Here is a 20,518-nt window from a genome sequence, read left to right on the forward strand (position 1 = left end):
TGGAACGTCTTTATAAACAATGAATCCCCACAAGAAAAAATCCAGAAGCGTCGTCTGGCAAACAAGCCGGCCATGAGACATCTCCTCCACATCCAATCCAATGATTTGGGAACTGTATTGCAACTTATTTCTAGCCATCAGCGAAAAATGTGCCAGACACCCATCATGTTGATACCACATTCTGTTCCTTGTTCCTTACAATAACAGACCTAATGTTTCTTGCAGGAATGTGGTGTACTTCCTACTATTAAGATTTTCTTCAATGAAATAGGGGCCTACAATTCTGTCCTCCAGAATCCCACACCATTCATTCACCAACCACGGTTTTTGGTGAGGAACTTGCTGCAGCCAACATGGATTTTCAGTTGCCCAATAACGCATGTTATGCAAATTAATGGTTCCATGGTTTGTGAATGTAGCCTTGTCAGTATATGGAATAAAATTAATAAATGTGTCATCCCTTTGAATATGAATCCTGCACATCGGCAGAACTCAATGCAACGCATACAATCCGCACCAGTTAATTCTTGGTAGAGGCCGATATGGTAAGGATAATATTTATGGCGATGCAGAACATGAACAGTACTCTGGCTCATGCCAGAATCCCTTGCGATTTGACGACACCTAACACAAGGATCTCAAACCACAGTGGCAAGAGTACCAATTTCCGTTTTCTTGTTAGTAGCTTTCATTTGCTGGATATATTTCCAAAGTGTTAAAGATCCAGTTGTTCTCAATTTATCATACACATATTTAAAAGTACGGCATGTAGGGTGACTATGCTGAGGATATCTTTTAGCGTATGAGTCTCTAGCTCTCACTGAATTTTGTTGGTATTCTCCGTAAATGAGAAACATATCGACTTGCTCTTTGAAGGAATACATCATTCACATTTGCTTGATTCAATGATACCAGTCTTGCTGTTCATATTAGTGTTGTATTGCGAAACCGTCAAATGGTGTTTACATGTCAATGGCATGTTAGATGGATATGCCGTATTCGGCAAGTATTTTACTATTTGCATGATGTACGAGAGAGAATTGTCAGAGCGTGTGCTTCGATAAGTGCCGAAGTAATAAGTAGGCTAATACTAGTCAATGCGTGATAAGAAGATTGCAGCACTGCATTAATTTCAATGGTCATGACTTCGAACACCTCCTGTAAATGGACGTTCATGCCACCTTTGACCATTTTGAACTTTGTTGACCGTCAAAGACCTTACTGTTACACATCACTTGATTCGTCTCGATAGCCGCTATCAGAAAATAAGTTCCAAACTATAGCATCCCATTTAAAAAAACAAAGCTGACCTTCATATCTCTGAAGCGATCCCACCTAGTAACAAAATACCAATGTCATATTATGGCCCCCATTGTCCCATGGAACATTTGTCCCGCAAACTTTTCAGTTATTATCATACTTTCGGAGTTATTCTAGGTTGCAATAGTTAGTGACTCACCCTGTATATCAAACACTTCAGAAAGATGTGGGCTACAACATCAACATATTTTTCAATTTTTTTAAATTTTTACGTTCTATCTGAAATGCTCGATGGGGGGGGCACCAATATCAAGTTTTTGCCCCAGTTCGGAAATAATATACACCTGGCGCTGAAGGAAGTCTACACCCCTACGCCTAATCTAGTGATGTAATTGTCAGAATCAAATAGTTTCTTCCATGTACTGTCAGCGGCAGGCAGAGTGACACACTGTGTGGAGGCAGTTCCACGGGGCAACAGCAAACTTAATAGCACCGAATTACGAACTGATACCCGTTTTCAAATATAAGATTCAGTTAATGTACCGGTGTGTTGATTTGAAAAATGCAATAACATACTGTTATTATATACTTTAAAACTTTTTTCTGTAAATAAAACAGCAGTAGTTATTCAGTAGCGAAACACACGCATTTCCTCGACTCCTCCTTGTAATTAGTTGTACGTACACCAATACTGAGCGATGAATGGCTCACCTCGAAGCCAGAGTTGTAAAGTGGTGATAGTAGTCTTTATTACAGATATGGCGAAATACAGCCGTTGTGAGAGGTTTCACTAAAGCAACAATAGGCCTTGCGAAGGAGCTTACGCGCTTATGATGGAACAAAATCGTTGGAAAAGGACACAAAAAGTTAATGTGTAACCTAATACACGTGTGCTCAATCATTGTATCGACTTAGAGCTTTTGACTCAGTCTAGTGTTGAATGTGCTGTATGATTTTGTGCAATGTACACAAAGAATATTTTCCGTGTATACAGTTCACAGACTATGGCAACTGTTACAATTTTCGATTATTCGCGTAACGCCTGTCCTTTGTTGTTCACAGCTAGAACCTCCACTTTCCTCACAAAATCATGCGTTTTAAACAGATTATAACTGTGAAGATGTGAAATCGTGAACATGTATTTTCGGTTTATTTGCGTTTATTGGATACGTAGACAACAAACGTTGGACGTGTAAATTATACAGTTATACAATAAAGTTGAAAAAATTGTACTGTTTTAGGTTTCGGTCCCTAGAAAATACGAATCTTTGGTAAATGAGACAAGTTTATTGCCTGACGTGAAGAACGCGTTCAGAAATCCTGACACTGGCTGTTTTGAGTACGCAGAAGTTGACGTTGGCAGCACTGATTTATGTTCGTCGCTCTATTCGCTACACATGTGATAATGTTTTGGTTTGAGAGAGAGTGGGAGAGAAGTTGTATTGTGTTGTTGGTGAATTATGTTTTCAGTGGCGTTTGCTAATGTCTGTGCGTGTCAGACAATAAGCAATTTTCACCCTGACAAGGATGCATGATGTGATAACATGTTAACCTGGATACTGCAGTGATGTGTATTGCAGGCGTGGATTGTTGCTGACATATATCGGTGTGCATTGATTACGTGTACTTAGTTGACAGGTGGAGTACGACGATACTGAAAGTTACTCAGCGAATAACAAGATGAGCACCCGTAAACGAACAGGGACGGAAGTGAGGAATCACTCGACTGATATAGAAGACGGATATCTACCAGAAAAGAGAAGTGACATCAAAGGAGATGAAAAAAATATCGCTATTCTGTTCTTTCTGTACTTGTTACAAGGAATCCCTATTGGGCTTACTGCGGCAATCCCTATGTATCTCCGAAACAGAGGCGTGAGCTATCGACAACAAGTAAGCTAATTGCGACCAAATATAATTTTAATTCGTGTCTTTTTTTCACATTAATGCGAAATTAATACAGAAAAATTTCAGTTCGATATGAGTTAGAAAGACATGACCACAACTCGCCGAAACTGTAAATAAAATAAAAATATTGTGTTATTGTTTACGCTGCATAGTAATAAACGGAAACAGCTGTTCCGTCCAAAAATAAAATTATCTCTTCGCTGACGTATATATTATCGTTAATTCAAATAACTGACAGCAGCGGGTACTGTTTTTACCGATACTTACAGGGTTTAACAGGCTAACAGAGAAAAAGACAGACAACCAGCGTTTCAGTGTTATGCAGTGCATTCAACAGAAATTAGAATAAAAGTTGTACCACCTCAAAAGACTTGATATTTATCATGTGGAAAATCCGATTGTGTATCTTTGCTCGTTACTCTGTTCTGTAAAGTCCTTACAGAAGTAGAGCTCTCTATGATGTGGAAGATCCAAGCTGTACAGTAACAGGCAAAAGCGACCACTGCTGTCTATTTTTGTAAAGTATACAAGTGTATTTTGACTAGCGGTAATTAATGAAACTGATACTTATGGCAGTAATTTCTAGTTTTCTTTATACATGTAAGGAAAAAACAAACCTTGAATTCATATAGGCCTAACTATGCAGTTAAATGTCCTTTGTCATTACCAGTATTTCCTTTTCCTCAAAAGATAGTGAAATTGTCAATAATATACTAGGACTACAACAACCTCTGTAAAGAGTTCAAGCAGCACGGGATGTGTCTTCAGCAACATATCAGAGCACATTAAACATCATGTAGATAATGTGGTGGAGATAAAGACTAAATTAAGCAACAATCTGATGGGCTATTTCTCCCAGTCCATTGAATCGTCTCTTCACAGAAATTGGCTAAAGTGTGATATTAGAAGCCCCTCCCCCACCCAGACACCCACACACAAAATTTTGGTTGTAAAGACTGCATGATGTGTAGCACAGCACAGTGTTGTGTGGGTTAGGTTGGAAGCCTACAGTTTGGTTGTTAATTGGGAAAGCTAATGAATTTGAATGCTAAATAAAGTTGAGGTAGCAGATCTATCTGTAACATTGCCTAATGTTTACGTTCATGTCATATTCAAACCCACTTTTCATGATAAAAGCTAAAACTGGATGGCAGATTTGGTAACAGTGCATTAGATGGTGAACAAGCCTCAGAATAGTGTTTTGATGCATGTTATGTACAGATATAGTTACATAAAATATGAAAAATGCAAAGAGGGGTCACTTCATGACTTTTAGCCAGAAATTTAGTATTTTAGGTTGTGTTAGAATTCACTGTCGATAAAATAGCCACATGTAATGTTAAGTCATTGCACTGTTTTTAATTGAAGAACTCTGTTGGCTTTCTACATTCGAGAGACAACTCACTGTGAGATGTATGTTGTCACCATAAATGCATATTTCAGTGTACACGCCATCAGATAACTACCACAATCTTTTCAGTGGTGATAATTTTTCATGTACTACCTCCCTGTGGTAGAGGGAGCTCCTATGATGTGTAGGTATTTATGTCATATCTCTTAACCTGTTCTCGTGTAAGTAACTAGTGTCTTTGGCACTTCATCTGGGCTTGTTGGCTGAGGCGAGTGTTATGTTGCTTTAGGCAGACAAGTAACACTAGCCAGTTGACTCAAGGTTGCTGGTGTAGAATCAAAGTATCTTGTTTTTGTGTGGGTACACATGGAGTAGCAAATGTGATGGTTTCACCTGTTCTCATGACACCATCATTGGCTTGTCATTGTAAATTATCTGACCTTATGTTCCTCACATATTAGCACCTGGAAAAGGCCAGAGCACCATGGTTGCAAAGGTGGATGTACTGTTTTTGTTCACAGCATCATTGCTCTCAGATCTCCACGATGGGATGCTTGAGTGTAATGCTGCTTAGCTATTTGGGCTTGACTTGTTGCAGCATATGTGGTAGCTCCATCTCTGTTTGCATCAGTGTCACTGAAAAAATTCCGATGGCAGGTGCCCCTCTCCATAAACCCTCTTTATGGTAGATATGCCTCAATGCCCAGCTTAAAGGCTATCTGAAGCCCCAGCAAAACCAGTGGTAGTACAGCTGTCCCTGTGTTCTTAAGACACCTAAGTGCAGCTTTCAGTGTTCTATGTCATCGCTCTATCATCCTGTTGTTTGCGCATTGATAGTAGGTTGTATGATGATACTGGAGCCTCCACAATCTAGACAGTTCCAAAAACAGTATCGGTAGAAATTGCTGGCCGTGGTCTTTCATGATGTCTGCCGGGCAATTGAAACGGGAAATCAGTGTTTTAAGGAAGGCCTCAGCTGTGATTTCTGCTGAAATATGACCAGTTGACATTGCCTCCCCCCAACATGACTGGAGATAAACAGTGAAGTGGTAACAGGCGTTACAGACAGAAATGCTAACAATGGTTCGGTTGGTCCAGAAGCTAGACAAGAGATGGTTGGTCAATTACAGAAAGTATTGTATACAACATGTATATCTGTTTGCAGCTGTAAATATATAAAGATATTCATTTCATGGCAGAAGTGGGCCAATAAGATCTGTGTGAATGTGAGAGAAATGACTTGTTGTCTCAGGAAATTCTTCCATTGGCATGAATATGTTTGCCAACTTTGCATTGTTGACATGCTCTTGATCAGTGGTAACAGTCTTTTTTTGATATTTGAGCACTCAAATTTCTCGATCATCAGTTTAATGGTGGCATTTGCAATGGGATGGATGAGATTGTGAACATTGTCAAAATCTGCTCTTTGTAGAATTCCAGGCATGGATAGGCTAGGTGAGGATCTAGACACATCACATCAAATAATATCCTTTGTACCTAGCAACCGTACTTGTTTGAGCTGAACAGCTATGGAACCATCATGCAAGTATTGTTGTAGCTACTCTTCCATAGCTTGTGCTGCCCTTAGTTGATCATAATTTATTGCCAAAGAGATTTTCTGACTCTAGAAAAAAAATCGGTCACCACATTTCCTGCCTCTCTTATGTGTCTTATATCTGTAGTTGCCTGCCTAATGAATTGAAGCTGGCAGAACTGCCAGGGCGAACAATCTTTGTCCACAAATCTATAAGTGAAAGTGATTGGCTTATGGTGTAGCTTCAGCATAAGGACAGAAGTGTCATATGGCTAAATAAATGGCAAGCAGCTCTTAATTTATGCAATCCAATTAGTCTGGGACTTCATCAGCTTCTGAAAGAAAAACCCCAAAGTTTTTCAACTATTCTTGACATACTGATGGAGAGCTCCCTCGATAGCCTGTTGGCTGGCATCCACCACTATTGCTAATGGTGCATTGTGGACCAGATGGGATAAGAGGATTGCTGTTTACAAACTAGCCCTTACCATTTCAAAGGCTTGCTGCCTTGCGGTTGTCCATGGTAGGGACACCTGCATGTAGTGTTGTTACCTGCCAGTGCTTCTGTCAGCTGTGCATGTATCTCTGCTGCGCTGGCTAGGTGATGTCTGTAACAGTTGATGACCCCCAAGATTCATCTTAATTGCTGGTAAACTTTCAGCTGAGGAATGCTCTTAATGACCTATATTACTCTTTAAGAGGTTTAAATCAGTAGCTGAGGCCACCTGTTCTTGATGCAGAACACATTTTGCCTCATTTTTTACCAGGCCATATTTATGTATTCTGTCTGACACTGTCTTAAGATGTTCCTCGTGTAATTCAGCCGTAATCAAAAATAACAAAATATCATTTAGGCAGAAATCCAAGCCCCTTAGTACTTCATCTACAAACCTCTGCCATGACTGAGCAGCATTCTTTAAACCAAATGGCATATGTAGATATTCGAAGAGAGCCCATCACACTGAAAACTGTAGCACCAGCTAACACATTCGTGAAATATCTTAGGCTATGTACTGGACAGCAGTCGGGAATTGTTTGTGTATTTAGAATGCTATAATTCCCGCAGGGTCTCCAGGTGTCATCTTTCTTTTTCACTAGGTGTAATGGTAATGCAGAGGAGCTGTCAGACCTTCATATGACGCCTGCGTGTAACATCACTTCATATTCTTTCTTTGCTGCAAAGAAGCAGCCTGGTGCTAGTCTCATTGGCCGGTGAGACTGGTTGGCCAGTCGTCTTCTTAATGTGATGTGCTGTGGTATGCAATACTTTCTGTAATTGACCAACAATCTCTTGTCTAGCTTCTGGACCAACCGAACCATTGTTAGCATTTCTGTCTGTAACGCCTGTTACCACTTCACTGTTCCTAGCTTTATCTCCAGTCATCGGTAGCATATGAAGTCTGTATCTAATATTGACTCACTAACACCTGCCACTTGAACTTTATACTGTAGCCCAGGTTCACTGTCACTTCACACTCAAAATAAGATGGGTGAGTTGTTAACTATTGCAAGATAGAGAATTGCACCCACCATGGCAGTCTTATTTTGCCTGGACAGATGCCATAATGTGAGTGGGCACGCTTACTTCACTGTATGGATGCTGTCAATTGCTCACAAATAACTGGGCCCATCTTGAGTGCTGAGTCTTCACTACTTCCTATTGGCATCTGCAGATGTGGTATCAATTCCTTCACCTACACTTTGGAACTTGTATGGAATTGTTTGGCCTGCTGTGCCTACTGCAGACTGCTGAGGCAATTTCGGAATGGGCAGGGAGATGTGCATCATGTGATCTGATTACCAAAATGCTTGTGGTGCCAATGTATGTGGTGATTTTGTCCTCCATTTACTATCTGGCCAACTGTTTGATTCTGCTGGTTGGTTGGATACCCCTCTTCTTTTATCTTGTGCAGGTCCGTTTACTCATCACCAGTCCTAGCAATTGCTTATGCATTGCGCCCATCTGGTATTTAAGACTTAGGAGCTGCTCATGGATCTTAATCTGTTGCATATGCCATATATCCCTGGTCTCCACAGTGGTGATCTCTCTAGCTAGTTGAGTTAATGCTGAGGTACTCACCTGCCCCACAGTAGAATGCCCCCTTTTTGTTCATTGAAAGTGATACTTGCAGCAGCCATACATGTCATAGAGTTTTATCTTACATTGCTTCCTCTTCCACAATGTTCCTCAGATGTCACCACAATTCAGATTGCATTCTATTGCTGATACACTTGAACTGAAGCAATTTTCATTGATCCAGTGACTTACAATTACATCAAACCAAAGTGTTCATCAGCTGAAGATATTGTTGTGAGGGTGGTTTCAAAATAACATCAGACACCATTTCGACTGCTCGAGCATCCAAGCTGTTAACTGCTACCGCAGTCTTTGTGTAACCATTAGTAACTCTGTTTTACGTAAATGTCAATTCTCACATTGTGAACCACAGTTCAGCTTTCTGTGGTAGGAACTTCGGTATCTGTGTTTTCATCTTAGGAATGGGAACCACGTAAGACGCAGCGGGCAAACTGTTGTACTTGTATAAATTTAGGTCATTTGCTGCAGCAATTTAATTTTGCAGATGCTTAATTTGCTTCTGTAAGGCCTCTTCAGGCATAAAAGCTGTTCATTTGTCTAGTTTCACTTAACACAGCTACGCAAAATCACTGTTACACTCTGTGTATTGCTTATGATCTGCTTTTGTGCCACTTAAATGCCTGCTTTCATCATTTCAGACATAAATATGCTGAGATTCACATGACACACGTTAACAAGGTTTAATCTCTTAATTTGTTAGATTCTCACGTGACAACCAACAGTAAAAGTGAACTGTCAAAAATTAGAACTGGGCATGAATGTGAAGCAAACCCAGATGACTGTCCAAAGAATAATACATGTGTGAATCTTCAGGTTTTCGCGGCGCAAAGACTGCTCCATTAAGTTTCGGAAATGCAGCCGCATAAATTCTGCTTCTTCTTCTAATATTTCGGCTGTATACCTTTCAGCCATCTTCAGAGAGAGCCGCTCTCTCTGAGCTTCTTCTTCTAATATTTCGGCTGTATACCTTTCAGCCGAAATATTAGAAGAAGAAGCAGAATTTATGCGGCTGCATTCCCGAAACTTAATGGAGCAATAATACATGTGTTTTCAATCACCGTCCAAAGTTGGTAATTACTGCAGACCCGTACCTAGTACCAAATGAAAAACAAAAAAATTAAATTTCAAACCATTAACAGCACAGTGAGCTTACAATTCTAAAACTAAAAACAAATTAGTGGACAATAACTAACAACAGTAAAATAACTCACTGAGAAGTCAACAAAAACAAACTTCCAAAACACACACACTAAGTCCAACACCAAACGAAAATCACTCACAAACAACTTAGAAATATGAAGATCCCTCACTAGAGAGCATCACCACTTACTCCAACTTGCCCTCTGTAAACACAATTCATTTCAAAGTTTCCCATATCATAATGATGTCACACAACACAGTTAAATCATGGGTCAGAACAAAGGGTGGTACTGCAAATTTCGATTGAGCCACACATCTTTCTGTTCCAATCACATATGGAGCACAGGAAGGATGATATCTTAAAAGCTTTTGTGCTCGATATAATGTAGTTTAAACTTGTCTCCATGGTCCCTATGTAATATATTCCTAGATTTCTCATTTAATGCTTATACTTGAAACAAGATAGTTGGCATCTGGTTTTAATCATCTGCCAGTTTAGGTTATTCAGCTTCTTTGTGACAATCTCCCTTGTGTCAAACAAACCTATGACTGTTTTCCCTGGTAGACCTACTTGGTATGGTCCCCACACACTTGAGGGGAGCCAGAATGATCCATCTCCTCCATGTTAATTTTAGCAAATAAAAGGAACATTTTTTCTAGAACCATTAAACATATTGCTCTGAAATTTGGACTACATTTTCAGTGAATATTTCTCTACGAAGTTAAAATGCCATGTTAAGAAATATTTATTGGTTTTTGTTTTACAATTTTTTTAAAACAGATGCTTATTTTTTTTCTCTAAAATTTTGCACTTTTTCTTCCATAATTTTTGAATTATACAGTATTTTTTTTAGAATTTGTTATAAAAATGAAGGAAAAGAAGTAAACAATATTGTGTATAAATTTCATTGATATACTGTTAGCAGTTTTTTAGAAAATGTTCCTCAAAGATGAAAATTTTAAAGTTATGGGAAACAGCTTCCAAAGTTTTTTGATACATTCCTGCCCCATATGATGGATTATCAGCATCCTCTTCTTTTTCCACTGTTAGTTTCCTTTTCACTGGTCTTTTCTTCCCTTTTGCTGCATGTTGTAGGCTTTTGTCTCTCCTTCCTGCACGTCTTAGTCTTTCTTCATCAATTAGGCGCATTGTGGAAATGGTGTTGTGTCCTGGTTGGAAACCTAAACGTTTCAGCACATCACATTTGATAAGGTTTCCTTCATTGCACATTGCTGCTGCATCATACATTCCAAAATTCAATGTTTTTATCTGTACAAACACTCTTTTGGGAATCCTAATCCAAATTAAATTATTTACACTTTCATTTGGATTTTGTGTTTTCCCATGTAAACACTTTTCCAATAAGTGCATGTTGTGGGTGCTAATTTGTTGATTCAGTGTGAAAAAATAATGCTCATACTGCTCTCCTCATATGCTCAATGCTTCTTGTATTTTGCCTAATTGCACACCTATAATACCTCTGCAATATGTCAATTGCTTCATCTGTCAATCTTCCTCTTCCTCCAAGGGTCTTACCATCACTAAGCTTCTGGGATCCTAATGTCTGCTTTAGTTTGCGCAGGTGATCCCCCATGCGCTTCTGCACATGTCCAATGCTCTCCTGTTTTTTAATGTGAATTTCATTGCCATAAGGTTTGAGTTCCTTGACAGCTTTGTATCCCTTAGAATCACCATCTCCTAGATAGTTAGTGTATCATACATTATACCGCTTCTGTGATCTGGAAAAAATTGCTTTCTCTCCCTCTACTTCCATCGCTCCACTCGTGCCGTGAAAATTTGCTTCATAACTTTCACTGTGTTCATCCTTGGTATTGCCCTTACATCTACAATATTTTGAGAGAATAGCAACATCAATTACTTTGCAACTGTCGCCACTGGTAGCTGTCACAACTCCATTTAGAGATTTATGACTTCTGCGTTGCCATGATCCATGTAAAGCAACAGTTAAATCTCTACAATTCACGTTATCTGTCACAGCTTCTTCAGCTGAAACTTCTGCAGCGCATTTGTTACACTTCAGTAACATTTTACATGCCAAACCAATGTGTGTAGTTATTTTCAATTCCAGTCCTCTTTCTTTGCAAACTTGGCATAATACGTTATGTTTCAAAATATTAGAGAGCAAGGAAATGTTAATTATTTCATTCACATCATTACTGTCACTTTCATAGTTTTCAAATTTTTCTTTGCTGTCACAAAGTTTCTTACTGGAAGAAGGTCTATCACATTCATTTGGAGTAGTTGGCAAAGCAGTCTGAGCAGCATCTCCCTTCAAAACAACAAAAGATTTCTTCTTCCACTCATTGTGCCTTTTCTTAAACACTCGATTGCTGAAACGGGGCATATGGATATCCACAAACTGAATACGTAAAACAGGACGAGCAAACTTAGTCAAATACGCAAAATTGAACAGCTAAACAACACAAAGCAAACTCCACCAGGTCAACACACATGGTATAGCATTTATGTGTACCAATATGAACAGTCACTTGTCACAAAGATCAAGCCATACAACGTTGGAAAACAAAACACTGTCTAATTCCGCAAAGATACCCTGCTTGCAACCAGCAAGTGGTGCCATCAGAGGTCACACACAAAGTTGCTGCAACCGTTTACGCGGCACGTCAACTTTGCAGTGATAAAAAACACACTTAGAATTCACTTAGAAGGGTGCAGAAACAATGTATGACATGCCTCAACTTGCAACAGTGTTGGACAGACTGCTGGATATTTCTTGATTTGTTTTATTCATATAATTCCAAATAATTTTATAATGGAAAAAAACCCAAAAAACATTAATTTTGTCATTTTCATCGTTCCGGCTCCCCTTAAGCAATATTCTGCAATAGAAACACTGGTTACTGTAATGTCAATGTAATAGCCTCCCTTCAGTGCTGAAGTCAACTATTTCAGTATAAGTAACTTCTTTGCAGTGTGAGTAAAAGTTATGAGTATTCTGTCTGTGGAACACTCCTTAGCATAATGTTAGTAAAGCAGTGTAAATGTCTAAAGCTTATTCTCTTCCTCAGGAGGTAAATAGTAATTAGTAAACTTTTTAATAAGACGGTTTGGTCAGTCTATTAACTTTTTACATAAAATTCTTCTTGTGTATTTTTGTAGGCTGAATTTAGTTTTGCGCATTGGCCATTTAGCCTGAAGCTTTTGTGGGCCCCAATTGTGGACTCGGTTTTCTCCACACGCTTTGGTCGACGAAAGTCATGGCTGGTACCAACTCAGTACCTGATTGGTTTTTTCATGATGTTCTTATCAGCTAATGTAGAACACTGGCTTGAAGGAGAATCTGCAGGAACAAATGGCCCTAGTACTGGGACCTTGACAGCATTTTTCTTCTGTCTCAACTTCTTAGCGGCCACACAAGATATTGCAGTTGATGGATGGGCTCTCACCATGCTCAAGAGGTAGTTATGTTGCAGCAACAAGTTAATTGTAATTATTTACTGTTTCTTCTGCTATTTAAATTAATGTGACTTCCTCTACAATCTTGCAGGAACAATGTAGGACATGCCTCAACTTGCAACAGTGTTGGACAGACTGCTGGATATTTCTTAGGATATGTTGTGTTTATGGGATTAGAATCAGCTGAGTTCTGTAATGCATACCTTAGATCTGAGCCAGAACCTCAGGGATTAGTAACATTATCAGGTATTGTATACAAATTAACTATGTACGTACTATGGAAAAAAAAAAACTGACCCTGTTGTTCTCTTCTAATCTTGTGACATACAAGAAACGAAAAGAAAGATTCACATGGAACCATAAAGGAATGACAGCTGAAAGCTTCAGGAACTGTGACATAGCATCGCAGCTTTAGATCTACTTTATTGCCTTATGTCAAATCTAGTTTTCGTGGCAAACAGCAGTCAAAATCGAAGTAAAGGAACATTAGTGAAAAAGATTATTTTTTAAACAAGGAAGAAAGGTTTTGCTATGTAGATACTGACAAAGTAGAAGTGAATGAGACTAGATTCTACTGTGGGGTTATTGAATTGTGGAAGCAAGGTACACCATTTTTGTTTTATGTGTCATGTTACGTTCTTGGAAAGACATCACTTTTATTCACAAAGAGGCAGTTGGGGGTGGCCAATATGTACTTTCAGGGAACAAAATTTCCTGCACAGCTAATGCAAACATATAAAACTATATAACAGCAGTTACAGCTTTTTGGTCAAGAAGTTCCTTCTTAATGGTTAACCAGGATCCAGGATAAGAGAGACCCACATAATGCAAGCAGAAAGAGAGAGACACAGGTGCAAGAAATGATGTTTCTCTATTTACTTATTTTCAAACACATTGTTAAAACTTCCTTTAGTTTGGTAAGAACTTACCCTTTTAGTCTTGTGAACATACTTTTCGTAAATTATATAGCCATATTCCTTTACGAGATATGTTGTTACGCTGTCATTCCCAATCTACAGCTGTGTTTATGTTCCTTGAAAATCCTGTGTGTAAGACAACTAATTGAAGAAGTAAAGGTAACTATCCACCATATACACCCTACTTGAGACATTGAGTGGTTGGTAGGTAGATAAAAAAGATTGACAGACTGCATCTCAAAGAACAAAGAAGATTAAAAGTGTTACTAAGATTTTGGAGTGTCCTTCCTAGTAGACACACCTACACATGCACAGCTATATTGTTCCATCTGTAGTGCCAGAACAAATTTAAAGGCTTTTGAGTGATAATAGTAATAAATTGTCATTATTGAGGAGTCTTTGGGCTTGAATTGATACTTTTACTTCCACATCCTTGTAGTAAGTGCTTTGCCCTCTTACTTTTACGTTATTTTCCTTTACACTTATAAGCCATTATATTTTTTGCTGTCTAGTTTTGATATGTCCTGTACTGTTGTTAAATGCCCCATGGAAAAGTATATGAAAAACCGTTCTGTCATGTGCTTAATCAATAAATTTATTGATTTCTGCATCCTTTTTAAGTTCCTGAAGATGGATCCACTGGGCTCGGAAATTGATAGCATGTAAATTTGACACACATGAATGCAGCTGAAAGGACAAGAAAGAGGAGGTTTAGATTTATTTTCCCCTGTGGATTTTTGATCAGCATTGGATCTTCTTTACTGTATTCAAAACAATTTTTGTGCTCTGATGTTTGTGCAATTCATAAACTGTTCTATCCTTTCAGTCCAACCCAATTTTCTCCACAGTGCAGTAAAGCTGCTCATCTTTGTCACCCCTGTCATCACTACAGATAGATTCTTCTCAAACTGGAGCCTAAGTGACTTGCTCTTCTTCTCCAACCTATTCCTCTTTCCTCCCCTTGCAAAGGAACTAACTGTTCCAAAGCAAGGCCCTCCGCCCCCTTCTCCATACCTACCTTTTATTTGTGATTGTCAACTGTATTTGGAATTTCTCCTCCTGAATGTAAGTCTTGGTCAGCCTTTCTATCTCATTGTAATTGTAGTTTTATCAAGTGAATTTTTCTTTTGGTGTTTTGTAGTGTTTTGTAGCCATGCTGGTGACACCTGATTGCCATCTTACTTCTGGTAACTTAATTTTTAATTTATTGTTATTGTATCCTTCAGGCTAGACTTACAAAAATAATTGAAACAATGATACATTTATCCATTCTGTTAGCAATACTTGTTGCTTTGCAAAATGAATATAATGGTACGTTTGTGTGTTACAGGTTTTCTGTACTTCTGGGGACTAGTATTTCTAGTCACAACAACACTTGTTGGCCTGTTCAAACATGAGATTCCATGTCGTGAAGGAAATGAACCACATGACACTGATTTAGGTGTCAAAGAGACGTATAAGTTGTTGTGGGATATAGTACGTCTGCCTGCAGTCCGTACAACCATTGTTGTTCTGTTAACTAGCAAGGTGAGTAACACACGGCTTTGCTATTTTGAAATATTTTGACTTACCCAATTTAATTGCTGTGGCCCCAAGAGAACTTGCCATCCCCCCCATCTTTGGCCATGTCCCTCAATTCTGACCTGGTCTTGCAAACTCTCTTTGCTTTCCCTTCTGGTGTGTTCTTATATTTATTTCTGGACCTGCCTCTCTTAATTGTTTCCTGGGGATTTCATTCCAGTGCCTGCTTCTCAATTCCTCCATGTCACTTTCTTAGTGTGTACCCAACTACCACCACTTTCTCTCATGTATCTGATTTGTTCTCCTCCAGAGTTCCTCATTATTTATTTTTTCCAGCCATCAAACATTCATGGTCTGCAAGAGACAGCTATTTATGAAGCTCTGAAGCTGTGACATTATGTTCTTGTCTACTTTGTAGCTTTCGCCGATATGGAGCCAGCATCCACATTTGTATTAAAAATACAAAGTTTTGTTTTGTGTGAGATGATTCTGTTTAACGTATTGGATACAGTTGTACGAAGGCAGCATTTACCTTCTTTATATGGTTCTTCACGTCTTCTCCAGACCCACCATTTTCTGTCAGCACTGTACCAAGGTATAAAAATGAGTTCACAGTCTCCATCTTGTGATGTTTTCTATACTGGAGGCCGATAAAAACTTAAATTCTGAGGCCCCTTGCTATGACACCACAAATCTAACATATGGATCATCAGTAATAAATCATAAAGTAAACTGACTACAATCCATTTCAGGAGTCTGGCCCTAGAGTTGCTTGTTCTGTGTGAATATTAACCATGTAATAATACCACAATATTTGTTTCACAAACATAGTTCACTATAGAAGTTAACAGTAACAACAGCCATAAACCTTGTTTTCCCATTGTTTCCTATGTACTTTTGGAAGGTATTCTTAGAAATCAAAGTATTGTAGGTCTGAGTGACCTACCTTAACATCAGCTCACTCTGAACTGGCTTAAGCATCTCTCTAATCTTTATTTATAAACATGCCTCTCCTCACCAGTTTAACAGATGTGAGGTCACAGAAACTGCATAGAAATACGCTGCTCTGCAAAACTTAAGTGTGATACAGATACAGTAACATAACATGTTACCAACTTTGAGAACATGAGTGAAATTGAATGAGCATGTTGCCAGAGGTTTCCCAGTCATGCGCAGAAAGCTGAACGTAACACCACATGAGGTCTGAGTGAAAACAGTGCCAAATGGGGTGTTCCCTGCAACACAAGCCAGTAGGAGAAATGGGGAAAAACTGTGTCAATCAGTGAACAGCAATGGTGCACTTTGATGGTGTTCTTCATTTCACCATTGCCTTGAGACAGCATTTGGATGACTTCACATGGCAAAGAAACATCAGGAAACTGGAAGAAGGATGAAGTGTGGCAAGTGTAACCCCAAGAATTTGGTACTGCTCAGCATTGTTTCACATGCTTGGGAAACATTCCTAACAATGGGCACAGCTGCCAGAAGGAAAAAAGTTGATCAACCACTGTCAACTACAGCAGCAGATGATCACTACAATGTGCAGCAGGCAAGAAGGGACCCACATCAAATAGCAGATGTAGTTGCAACCTCATGTAACAGGAATGGATGGCACAAAATTTTGTGCTCTCCAGTGACACGGCAGCTGCATGGATGTGGTCTCTTTGTCCGGCAACCAGGATGTTCTGTTCCATAGACACTTTTACATAAGCAGAACTGTTTGCAATGGTGCCAGGTGTATAGGAACTTGACCAAAGAAGAGTGGAGCTGCATTGTCTTCTTGTATGGAAACAGATTTAGTCTGAGTAGTTATTCTGGATGTGCTCTCACACTGGGAGAAATGGGAACAGGTGAAACACCGAGGAACATTGTCTAACATGATCGTTTTGGTGGTTAGAGTGCTACGGTGTGGAGAGGCGTAATGTTGCATGAGCATACTGACTTCCAAATTTGTGAACATGGTATACCCACTGCTAAATGTTATTTTGACACTGTACTACTTACCGCGTTCATCTTTTCAGGGGTTCATTCAGCCCTGACTTCATTTTTGTGGATGACAATGTGCGAACCACATTGAACTGCACAGGCTCTTGGAACAAAGTGGATTTTTGTGAATGTTGTGGCCTGCACATTCTCCTGGCTTAAATCACGTTGAGCATGTTTGGTATGCATTTGGGGAAACACATTTCTGCACAGCCACATGTGCCAGTGATCATCCAGCAGTTGACAGTTGCACTGGTGGTGATATAGAACACCCTACAAGAAGAACTCCTAACCAACCTTGTGACCAGTAAGGGAGCACACTGCAGAGCATGCATCACCGTCTGTGGTGATCACACATCCTTTTAAGAACCACTTCCCACTCTTGTGATGTTCAGGGGGCTTCATTGTAGCTATTACCTCTGAATAAATGTATCATTTCTGTTTGTCTCATTTTGTATTTCTTCCAGTTACCTTCTATTACCGTACCGTACCAGTTGTTTTTATGTATGGTGCAAGTTTCATCGAACTATGTTATGTGGCAGTGATACATCATGTGAAAGTTAATTTTGTCCTTAAGTTTTTCACACATACTTGATTCCCCTATTCTTTCCAAATGTTTACTTCTACTTCACAGCAGAGCTCAGCAGTGATTTGAGAAGAGGGAAGAGAAGCTCAGTAAGTGAGATAACTTTCATACCGAACTGCAAATTTGAATTGTGAAGCTGACAATATCTCACATTTGATGAAAGAGTTTCAGAAGACATGTAACAACTCTTCCTTCTGATAAAAGCTGGTCACAACCACAGAGGGATTCATCATGTTTTGCCAGTGCAGTGTGGAAACTCAACAGAAAAGAATTGGACAAAAAAAAAAAAAATGACCAACTCCCAATTGTGATCCCTATGGCAGTTGTGGAAGACCACAGTGTCCTCTCCTCTCTCATATGCCAGGTTGTAAGAGAAGAGATAGAGCCAGAAATGTCAGGCTGAGTAAGCACAAGATAGCAGCCATAAATGTTGACCCTGTACATCAGGAAGTAATAGAAGATGTTGAAGAAGACATGTATCAGTCTTTAACACCGATCACCCCCATCAGAACATACTCTGCCAACTCAATGCCACAGCCATTGAACGACAATCTTGTACCCAAACAACGCAGGTAAAACCAACTTCTACTCCAAGTATAATGCCCCACAGAACAGACATTTGGAGGGCAGAGGAAAACATACTTTTTCACTGTGGACACCTTGTACATGTTGTGCACTATTGCACAAAAAGGAGGAGAGGTTTTTTAATGACAACTATGTTAGCAGATGTCAACTATCATGACAGTTCTGTTCTCACCAATTAACTGCAGACAATTATTGTCAACCAGTTTGATGAAGTCTGTTGCTGTGCCCAGGACGAGGTAGTTCTCCAACTCGCCATGGTCATTCCTTGTCATCATACAGAGGTCTGACATACGTCAGAATGGAGGATTCTAAGCTGAGCAACTATATCTAATGGTGAGGCCACTACGGATGGATATCTTCCATGGATGACAGTCATAAACATGTTAGGAAATTTCATTGACAACATCATCGACAGCTAACCTGTCCAGGTGCTAGTCAGCTCGGGCTTCCTTTTCGGTAGTGTTGAATACTCATTGTCAACATCTAAAGAAGAGTACATTCTATGGTACAGAAGTGAATGTGCAGAAAGTCACAAATGAGAATTATGTCCAGCCAACAGGAACATCTATTGCAAGAGTGCCAACAACAGAACAGAGTCCTGTGAATCTGTGTTCTTGTCAGAGTGTATTCATAATGTTATCAGTCATAGACTGGAAGATCAGAGGCCCAGATCAACAAAGCTATTGCAGCGAGCACTTGCTCTGGGTGTTTGTTTGGCATTGAAGACATTGTTAACTCATTGTCATCAATGAGACATGTTCCAGTCATCAAACTAGATGCTCAATTAAACTGTGAAGCTTTTGTCAGTTGCAAAAAGCTACTCAGGCTCACAGAAGAAATAACCTGCCAGCGATGGCCATAAACATTGTAGGTGATCAAGGAGAACTTTGGATCACTAATTGTTATGAGCAGCCACAGCTCATCCTTAAATCTATGTGTGTCCAAGAAGAGCCCCTTAATGTCATAGACTTGTGTTCCACAACCAATACAGACAATGAAGATGAAGCTAGTATAGAACTGCTAAAAGGATCTAATCTGACCGAGGAACAATGTGAGTGTTAACTGTTTTTTGCCTATTTTTGGATGTTTTCAGATCCGAAGTGGAGAAAAGACAGACCAAGAGGCTTACGGTAAAACACCATGTCAACACTGGGTATTATCTGCCAGTTAGCCAGTAATTGCATAGGAAGCCACCAACTGAATGATGGATAATCCTGGAGGAAGTAGAGAAGATACTGCAAGATGAGACCATTCAGTGTTCAGAGTCCTTGTTCCTCTGTATTGGTCTTCATGAAGGAGGGGGGTTGCACATGGCATTTGTGCACTGACTATCTGTGAATGAACAAAATCACAAAAAAATGCATCTAAACATTGCCAGGCATTGATGATTACCTAGACTGCTGGAGAGGAGCAAATTAAGACTCAACTGTGTAAATTTAGTAAGGCTATTGGCAAATCAAAGTTGATGAGGATGATGGAAAAGATTGCTTTCCACAACTCCTGGTGGCCCTTACATATTCAATGTCATGCTGTTTGGACAATGGAATGCTCCAGCCAACTTCGAGTGTGTGATGGACACCTGCTTTGATACCTTAAATAAACATCTATTTTCTATCTGGGTGACATTTTTGTGTTTTCAAAGATATTTGAACAACAACTAAGTCAGTAACAACTGTGTTGAAGTGTGTTCAGACAACTGCCTGAGTCCAAAAGATTGCCTCTTCGTTGCCCAAGAAATACAAATCTTAGAGCTTCCAGTGTGTGACAGAGGACGCCATCCTGTATCGGAGAAAATAATAGCGGTCACCGACTTTCTGACTCCTCGGCACATTAAAGTATTAATGTGCTCGTATTACCACTGTTTCATGTAAAACTTCTGTGCAAAGGCACTGCTTTGCAAGAACTGCTGCAAGGAGATGCTGGATTTCCCTGTAACATGGTGCAAGTAAAATATTACCTTACCCTTAAGGAGGCACTAACATCTCCTGTCCAAGCATTATATGATGAGAATGCCAAGTCAGAACTTCACATTGATGCTAATGGTTATGAAATAGGTGCAGTTCTATTAAAAATTAAAGAAGGTGCTGAAAAACTAATAGCTTATGGTTGCAGAGCACTGTCGATATCTGGTATGAACTACTCTACAACCAAGAAAGAGTGGCTTGAAGTTGTGGTGGGCCATCAGTGAGTTCCAGC

General features: G+C 39.4%; 1 protein-coding gene across 3 annotated transcripts in view; it reads left to right on the forward strand.

Annotated features, from left to right (window-relative positions):
• The first annotated feature begins 2,631 nt into the window (after nt 1-2,631).
• Nucleotides 2,632-20,518, forward strand: part of LOC126252745 (acetyl-coenzyme A transporter 1) — a 78,717-nt gene continuing 60,830 nt past the window's right edge. Inside the window, exons 1-5 of one of the 3 annotated variants that reach the window (XM_049953649.1) lie at nt 2,632-2,812; nt 2,897-3,153; nt 12,434-12,732; nt 12,822-12,976; nt 14,978-15,174. In XM_049953649.1, the coding sequence (XP_049809606.1) occupies nt 2,941-3,153; nt 12,434-12,732; nt 12,822-12,976; nt 14,978-15,174 (864 nt within the window). In that variant the 5' untranslated portion in view covers nt 2,632-2,812; nt 2,897-2,940. Of the gene's footprint in view, nt 2,813-2,891; nt 3,154-12,433; nt 12,733-12,821; nt 12,977-14,977; nt 15,175-20,518 lie in introns of all 3 variants that reach the window. The other 2 variants (XM_049953647.1, XM_049953650.1) reach the window with 2 other exon arrangements.

This window comes from Schistocerca nitens, chromosome 4 (assembly GCF_023898315.1).
Source record: "Schistocerca nitens isolate TAMUIC-IGC-003100 chromosome 4, iqSchNite1.1, whole genome shotgun sequence".
Lineage (NCBI taxonomy): Eukaryota > Metazoa > Arthropoda > Insecta > Orthoptera > Acrididae > Schistocerca > Schistocerca nitens.